Raw genomic sequence first — 8,891 nt, forward strand, 5'->3', positions numbered from 1 at the left:
ATCATGCCAATTCTTTTTTATTCACCCACCACTTAGTCTAAGCACAAAGAAGATGGCTCTTTTTCTTTCATTTTTTTAATAACTTCACATTGTAAATTACAGAAGATTGACATTGTTATTTGTACACATATACATCTTATGTACAATTCATAGTACTTTTTACAGTTCTTATTCCAACACATGTAGCTAAGACCATTGGCTCAAGTCCAGGTCAAATTTAAATCAGGCTATGCTACAAACAAGGCATGTAATTCATAAATAGCAAGCACCTCAAATTATTAAATATGCCTTTGGCATTGAGGAAAGAAAATTTGCAATTCAAATAATACAAATCTACCTATATGAAATAAATACGCAGCTTGCTTAAATTCAGTTTGGTTAAACTCACTTCTGAGGGGTAAAAACAGTCAAGTCTTACAGGAATATCTTCCAATCGCAGGAGAATAAAAGCACGGGAATGAGGTTCACAAAAATAAAAATAAACCACTAACCGATTCCGCTCGTCTTACAGGGTTGTCCGGTTTAACAAGCAGACTTAGCACCACTGGGTTGACATTGGACCACATTAACGACAAAATTCAGAACATTTCATAACAAGCGCACACATACACACACACACACACACACGCAATAAAATTAAATTGTATTTACACAACATAAAAGGTAACATATGATCCATGAAGCAGCAGCATTTGTGCACACCTCTGAACTGGCAATGTGGCCAGAAGTTCGTAAGCAGGGTAAGTCTGAGACTGAGATCATTCACGTTTCACTTCTAGCTTCAGAAAATGGATTTTAATCCATTCTTCGATGGAAGGCACTTTTGAGTGCTTCAAATACTGCTTCGGGAAACCAAATTTAGGTTCTCCCTCAATTTCACACATAACATCTTAACATCTCAGCCTTTGATTTGTTTCCTATAGACCACCCAAAAAGCACCACAACTGTGTGTCTCTGGATGCGTTGGTCTAGAAGGTCTCACATCTCTGGGCTGTGATGGCAATAATGAAGACTAGCTACGCCATGTTCTCCTCAAACCCGTCAGACTGGAGGTTTCTCAGTGCTTTTAGGAGGGGTCAATATTCCCGCTACAGCCAACGGAGACATCCGGTCCAAGCTGTCCTGCTGCCGATCATGTGCTTCACTCTGAAAAGACACACAAGGTTGTGTTAAAGCTTGTTAAACCTTAAATAACTGACCTGACTGAGGAGACGATGAAAATGAGAACTGACCAGCATGGCCAGATAGTCCACGTGCGTCTGTGTGTTGTGTCGATCTTCTGCCGCCACCTTTTTGAAGTCCTTCAGCTGTGGTCTGGGCCATTCACGTACCGTCCGCACAAATGGGTTCATCCACCGCACACAGCTCGATATGATGTCCCATGTGAGCCCTGGTGGGAAAGAAAAAGGAAATACTTAGCCCAGATCAGACACAACAACTTCAATCCTTAAAGCACATCCAAGATCAGAAAGCTCACCTGATACTTTATGGAGTGTTTCAAAAGACGTAAAGTGACAAAATGCAGCAGCAGCGAGGACTCCATACCGGTAATCCAAAGAATTAATGTCCAAAATGCAAAGATCCAACAACTGCAGAGAGGATTCAAGAGTCAGAAGGGGCATCAAGATATAACAAAACAACAATATACACATTCACTTCAAAGGAGCTAAAGTCTCACCTGTGCGATTTGGATGTAGGTTTCCTGTGAGAACTGAGGAATGAGGAAACTGGCGTCATCCTTCAAAGAGTCCACTTGAGAGTAGAGCTTCAACCATGAGATGACCGTCTCAGGACAGAGCTCCCAATTTAACGCCTTCAACATGACAAGCTCTTTAGAAAGAATCTCCTCCTCATTACAGGCCCCGTCCGTCACATAAGCAAACTCCTGCAGCTTTGGCGGGTAAATCTCCTGTCAAACAGAGATATTTGTGAGAAAAGTGGCACCGTGGAGTTCTGTGATGTTCTTCAGTTGACTTTGACTACAAAATGTATTAACACTGTCAAAACGAAGTCGAAGTACCTCTATCTTTGAGGCTATGAAGAGTGATGTTATGCCGATGAGCTGCAGTTGATCTTTGCCAGTGTCTTTCTGAGTGAGCATGAAGCGATCAAAGATGTCCTGAGCCAAGTAAAACGTCTCTCGGTGCAGAGTATAAACTTCGCTGACCTTCACATAAAGAAATGAATATCATTTTAAACACATTTAGATGACAAGAACAAAAAAAACCATTACAAATGTGGATGAAAACAAACATACCTCTATGAGCCAGTCCAGTAGAATAGACCTCATTTTGGGCTGCAGGGCTGGATGTTGCTGGATGAAGCCCTTGTCATGTACATACTTCAGCTCCTTGTTCAGCATCTTTATCCACACATCATCTGAACTGGCCCAACTGTCAGGACAACATTAAATGTGTGCCATTAAACCAGAGAGAAAGCATTGAATGATAATTAACTTAAAAAAAACACATTCTGGATATCACAAATAAATCCTGCTTGTGCATTGCAAAATGCTGGTAATAAATAGCCAAATAGTTTTCACTGATTTTACCCGTGTTTTCTCCTTTGGAGAAACTAATCTAATGTCGTTAAGTGTTCGGTTCATTATGCATTATTTGTAAAAAACAAAACATTGATTATAAGCATTTACTTTCACTTTTCAAAGCATGAGACGCTGTGATCAGGTCCTACCTGAGGCATGGCAGAGGAGAGGGCTTCACAAAGAGGTTCTTGAATCTGAAGTGCTTAAAACCAGAGAGATTACCGGTCTCCTGATGAGTCTCCTTCTGAGGAGTCTCGATTAAGACACTGGGATTATTATCACCTTCAAAACAACGGTTCTAGAAAAAAAAAAAAAAAAAAAAAAAAAAAAAAAGTATGCTGTTACTACTTGGATTATATGAATAAGGCTCAACCAAATACACTTACATAGGGCATGAATAAGAACAGAGTAAGCATAGTGTTTCCATTACTTTTCTTTTCATAAAATCACTTATAGTGTGCATTGTATATAGTTTATATTCTGTATTGCTGCACATGAATATGCTTTCAGGTATCAAACAACAGCATTTCATGTTTCTGACCTTATATTAATATAGCAGCTTCAAAACACAAAGTTAATACTAAAGATAACAAATACTATACTAAACTAAAAAAGATTTTTTACGCGGGCTGGTGAATAAAGGGAATAAACGCGGGAGGGTCTGGGCGTGACGTCACGGCGCGTAGTGAGACCATTACTGCGCATGACTGAATAATTGCATGACTGCATAATAAACTGACTGCTAGTGAAAAACTAACATAGGCTATATGCTAACAGACTAACATTCCTTACACGAAACACAATTAGTTTGGCTCTTTTAACTCTGGATGAATAATACAAATCATGTACAAATATACATTTTACATATGATAAAACAAATCAGCTCACCTGAATTTCATAATTTTGTTTCTTAGCTGCTGACGGGATTCTTCTATTGCACTGCTGAAAATAAGGTTTTGATATTTAAATATTTGCGTACATTGGAAAGAAGATTATACACGTTTCAGAAACATAATGTCAAATAAATAGCAGTAAGTTATCTCACCTCGCCTTTTCTTTTCTTCTGCGGTTTGTTCTGTTCTGGTGCGTTTTCATTTCTTTCTTGTAATGTGTGGCGACTACTATTGAAATACATAAGTAATACAGAAATAAGTATTGTCGTTTATTTAGGGTTAGCGTAAATAAAATATTGATTCGACAAATAGTTCTTACCTGCGTCTTGACATTTTCTAAACAAATGGTGTGCTTTTCTCCTGTGAAGCAGAAACATACAACGTTAAGTCACAATGTAAGTGAATTAACCACAAGGAAGAATAACGACGTAACTACATGTCGTCTATAAAGCACTATTAAAATATCATTAATAAAGCGTTTAAGAGAAATACTTTCGACAAAAAGGCTTAACAATAACGTTAAGCCATTTGACTGGAGCGAAGTACATACATGACCAGAAATAGTCTATCATACTTCTATAATTCACACGAACTAAAAGCCAAACAGTTAAAAAATCTAAAAGGCATTAAGAGTAAATGCAAAGTCTGCACAAACAGTAGTATTATGTTTTTACAGAAACCAGAAATACGTGATCCAGTTCTGTAGGTTTATGAAAGGACAGTCCGCGCCAATTTACATGAAGCGGGAGACTACAGCTGCCCCCACAAAAACCCATCTGATAGCTATTAAAAGCGCATTAAACACCAGTTTAACCGAGAATACTGTTCAGGGAACTCCTTAGTGTGTAGAAAATCCATACGACTCTTCACAATATCAAGTATTTACTTCATTTAAGAAAGAAGTTTACGAAGACACGTCCACGTACATACGATCTAATCTGGCGCCTAGCAGAGCTGGCTAACTTTCAACAACATCCCCCCCTATGAGCTCGACATTACAGCAAACATTTGGCTATAAGATGGTTCTGAAAATATGAATTGTCCCCTTTTCCTAAATAATAAAGCTAAATACAGCTGCTTTTAAGGGTCCCGCAGGAATCTTCATCTAGTCGTAGATAGATGACTGGTTAAAAGGCTCAAACATCCGTTTTAAACCAACAGTAACATAAAACAACAGCACGGTTCCTGCTTAAACATGATTGTAACACGATTTTGAAGAGGTAAGATTAAAGTAAGAAATATTATAGGTGAAAGAAGACTAAAGTAAGTGTCCTTACCGCAGAGTTCAGTGCGAATGAATGAATGAATGGCGCGCCAAGCATTATATAGTCAAGCGGTTCGTGGCTACTGCGCATGCGTGGCGCTCTTTTCAGCTTTTAAAAACAACCCAAAAAACTATATATAACATTGTGTTTTCGAGCTAAAAATGATCAGATGGCCTGATGTGTATTGTTAAAAAAAATCCGCATTGATTTAGAAATGATTATGTTGATCGTTTTTGAGAAACTTACGGGAATGTTTGTGGTTTGTAGACTTGCTTATGGCCGCGCCGACCTTTGGTTTTAAATATGTAAAAAACGCGCTTTCCTGCTTTCCCGGTTAAACGAATCCGGGGCCCGAGGACCTAATGCACCATATGCGAGTGGGTCTGTATGTTAAACATTGCATTTATGTGATATTATGAGAGTTTTTTTAGTCGAAGGAGACGCTTCCTAGTTTGACAGCTTCTCGTGGGCGGGGATTTGATTCGGTCTGAACCAATCATCGTTATTCCATGAGAAACAACGTGCTCTTGTAAACAAACCCATGAGAAGAGAGATCAGCCCTTCTGACAGGCAATGAAAAGCGTGTTGAAATGTATTTTTTAGCATCAATCCTATCGTAATATTACTTGCATTTCACAATCATAGGTGTAAATGTATCAACTAGAAGATTTTTTTCTGTTGTTTTCAAGGAAATGTTAATTCTGTCACGATATACAATTTTTTTTCTGACAAGGCGTTTCTATGTCTCTTACTCCCTGTTACTTTGTTATTTTGATCCAACCATACACTTACATGAACACACTACTATACATACTGCAGGGTTTCCGGTGAGAGAAACACAAAATAAAACACTCAGAAAAGACAGCTCTGTTCATATAAAATCAACGCGACAGCTTTCGTACTTAAACACGTGAACAAGCAATAATGCATTCCATCAACCTTTCGAGAGATCAAAATCCCAAAAATAATTTTTTTGAAGCGAAATCGGCGCGAATTCTTCAACAGTAATCCCGCTCAACCTTTTGTGTATGTTAAAATACGTCACATCCGGGGTGAAGAAAAGTGCAGCTACGTGTAATATGAAAATGAATAACTTCTTCATGTACTTCATGAATGTCTCCCAAATGCAAAGATCCCCGATAGTCTATGTTTCATGAATATTTACAAAACTATGAATTCTGAATGTCTGATGGATTCACTTGAGAGGACTTTCCAGACAATTCAGCCAGTACAAAAAGCTAACCTTCCTAACTACATTACCACTGTCACAAATTAACTTCCTTATAAAGAATTTATTTTAATAGGCATTTTAATTTTGTGAGTGCATTAATTGTTTCCCTGGCCAAATAAAAAGAATTATTAATTGAAATACTTTGTTAATTTACAGTTTTTTACAATCACTTTGCTACTATTTTCAGAACCTTGATTCTGTCTGATTTCAGTCATTTTTCAAAACTCTAGACACAAAACTCAAAACGGTTATCACTTGTAACACAGGCTGTCTAATGTTCAAAACATTGCATTGTGCATTCACATCTTTAAAGAAATCTTGCACTTGCACAATCATTGGTTCAAAAAACAAATTTACTGTGAAATACCATTGAAACATAACTATAGATCACCCACACACAAGCAACCGATAGTTTCACTGTGTCATTGTTCGTACATTGTTGTAGAACAAAATAGGTGATACAGGTTTCATTATGTACAGTAAATACATCTCTGTAAAAGTACTACAGTAGTAGAGAGAATACTACAGACACAGTGGAATCATTGAACAAAGTTTGTAATATATTGATGCAAAACACTACAGTACAATCACAACATAGGTTTATTTGAATCAAAGCAAAAATAATTAGCTATGAAATAGAAAAGAAAAGACAGTATACTGTAAAACATCAAATGCAGTGTTCCTCAACTTGCTTGCTTGTACTGTAAGAAACAAAACAGGAGTGATTACTGTACTTCTACATTGTCATCAACTCTGTGTTGTGGATTTGGCCACAGGTTCTCATCTACATCACAATGGATGTTTCCATACAACTATGCATTAAGAGTAATGCAACAGTTACTTATCACTTTGAGCAGTTGTATCAATTGATAGTTAGATCATTGTAAGGAAATGAATAGACACTCATTTTAAATGTAATGTTGTGAATTGCCTTTTGAAATAGTAGTACTTTGATGTTAAGTTGTGTCATATTGAACAGGTGATTTTTGTTGAATGAACAAATGATCTAAGTTTTATGTGTATTGTATCCAAGCAATTGAGAAAAGGGTTAGAGTTTTGAAAAATGTGCATTTTGATCATTGGTTGTGAGTTTTGTGTCTAGAGTTGTGAAAACTGACATCAAGGTTCTGAAAATAGTAACAAAGTGATTGTAAAAAACTGTAAAAAAAAATATTGGCATCATTAACACTAAAGCAGCCACAATTAATCCAAAAGAGTCAAGACATAAAAATTAAATATTTTAGATTTTGGTTAATCTTTTCAGATCTTAATCAGTTAGCAAAAACCTCCATATTAGCTTCAACATTATGAATACAGATTTCTGTACAAGCTACAAGTCACTTGGCACTAGAGGAAACTCACTTCACTTTCATTTTAGATTTTAAATATATATTTATTGGGATGCATGTAACCATTCAGTAAAAGAACGAGGAGGGCACGATTAAATGGGTACAGTTAGAAATCTGCATTATTAAGGTTAATGCCCACACTGGTACAATGAATAATAAGCTTGCACTAATCATGGCTTGGGATTCTTGAGAGATTAGTTGGGTTGAGTTACAGCTTGGTATGGGTTCTTGAAACGCTCCTGAGTGGAAAGCTTCCATGTGGTTACAGTATAACTTGCGCAGTCAGTCTGGTTTGAAATGTGCTGGGGACAGAGATGCATTCGGAAGTGCATTTTCAGAAGTGCTGGGTAGGGGAGACAGGGGACGGTTGTAAAACCTTTTTCTTCAGCACCTGAAACGACTTTTTTTTTTTAGCTACACGTCTGAAACTTTTAGGCAAAGTACCCATATTTGTCTACTACAAATGGCAACAATTTAAATTTCTTCAAATATATCACAGACTTTGTGAGATGATCATGAATACAAGGTGGTCCTTTGTTACAACCTACCCCACTACTGGGGTAGGTTGTAACACATACTGGGGTAAGTTGTAACAGGTAGACAAAATGCACAAAAACTAAGGGTTTTTATTAACAACATTTTTATTTTAAATGAATGGCTGCAACAATAAAATATGTGTGAGTATGAGGAGTGTATGTGCATATTTTGTGTGTTTGTGCATCACAAGTGTGCGTTTGTGTGTTCATGTCTGTACGTGCACATTCATATGTGTGTGTGTGTGTGTGAGAGAGAGAGTGTGTGTGTGTGTGTTTTGGTTTATATTACATTGTGGGAACCAAATGTCCCCACAAGGATAGTAAAACATGAGATCACCTCCATTGTGGGGACCAGCCAGCGGTCCCCACGAGGGAAATGGGTTAATAAACATACTAAATTATATTTTTTTGAAAATGTAAAAATGCAGAAAGTTTTCTGTGATGGGTAGGTTTAGGGGTAGGTTTAGTGTAAAGAGATAGAATATACAGTTTGTACAGTATAAAAACCATTAAGTCTATGGAGAGTCCCCACAAAGATGTGTGTACCTGTTTGTGTGTGTGTGTGTGTGTGTGTGTGTGTGTGTGTGTGTTACAACCTACCCCGCCACTGTCACTATTGTTCTGTATTAGCATGGTGCTTTGAAATTAGGTTGATACACCATTCTTTACTTTAGAAACTACAGTTTGACCTGATATAACTCATATAACATTATCTACAACGGTATAAGTAGGCTACTAAACAAAATATTATCTTGTTATGTTTTTTTTTTTTACTTTCTTACCTCATAATTTGATTTCCTGCTGTAGCTTCAGGAGAGATTGCAACGCAGACTTAAAACCCTCCGTGCGCGATCGTAAAGGAAGCCTGAGGAAACTGAAACTGTTACATAACTCCTATCTTATCCCTGATTGGTGGAATTGGTAGTGTTACAACTAGCCCCGTGTTACAACCGTCCCCGGTCTCCCCTACAATGACGCATTATTATTTTCTTCTCTTTCGCGCAGGTCATGTTTTGAAAGACGATGTCCTCTAGCTTACTAATGTAAATCAATAAAAATGTTTACAAAATTGTGA

General features: G+C 37.2%; 1 protein-coding gene across 4 annotated transcripts; it reads right to left on the reverse strand.

Annotated features, from left to right (window-relative positions):
• Positions 1 to 8,692, reverse strand: ccne2 (cyclin E2). Of its 4 annotated transcripts, none has more exons than XM_084089877.1 (11): positions 8,599 to 8,692; positions 3,755 to 3,795; positions 3,588 to 3,663; positions 3,431 to 3,484; positions 2,692 to 2,840; positions 2,258 to 2,393; positions 2,021 to 2,167; positions 1,679 to 1,909; positions 1,478 to 1,589; positions 1,233 to 1,390; positions 1 to 1,146 (listed from the first exon to the last, which is right to left on the reverse strand). In XM_084089877.1, exons 2-11 carry the CDS (start codon positions 3,766 to 3,768, stop codon positions 1,042 to 1,044), a joined length of 1,182 nt encoding a protein of 393 aa, XP_083946003.1. In that variant the 5' UTR covers positions 3,769 to 3,795; positions 8,599 to 8,692; the 3' UTR covers positions 1 to 1,041. The 4 variants fall into 4 exon arrangements, with proteins under 4 accessions (XP_083946003.1, XP_083946005.1, XP_083946004.1 ...); XM_084089879.1 differs by having other exon boundaries at positions 3,431 to 3,481; positions 8,599 to 8,672; XM_084089878.1 differs by lacking the exon at positions 8,599 to 8,692 and adding an exon at positions 4,713 to 4,731.
• Between the last annotated feature and the right edge of the window lie 199 nt (positions 8,693 to 8,891).

Source organism: Abramis brama (assembly GCF_963993115.1).
Source record: "Abramis brama genome assembly, chromosome: 17".
Taxonomy (NCBI): Eukaryota; Metazoa; Chordata; class Actinopteri; order Cypriniformes; family Leuciscidae; genus Abramis; species Abramis brama.

What these genes read in the sequence shown, in the direction of transcription:
- ccne2 (XM_084089877.1), bottom strand. An exon ending in TACTGGACTGGCTCATAGAG is followed by an intron (nt 2,168 to 2,257) that starts GTATGTTTGTTT and finishes CTTTATGTGAAG; the next exon opens with GTCAGCGAAGTTTATACTCT. An exon ending in CCTACATCCAAATCGCACAG is followed by an intron (nt 1,590 to 1,678) that starts GTGAGACTTTAG and finishes TCCTCTCTGCAG; the next exon opens with TTGTTGGATCTTTGCATTTT.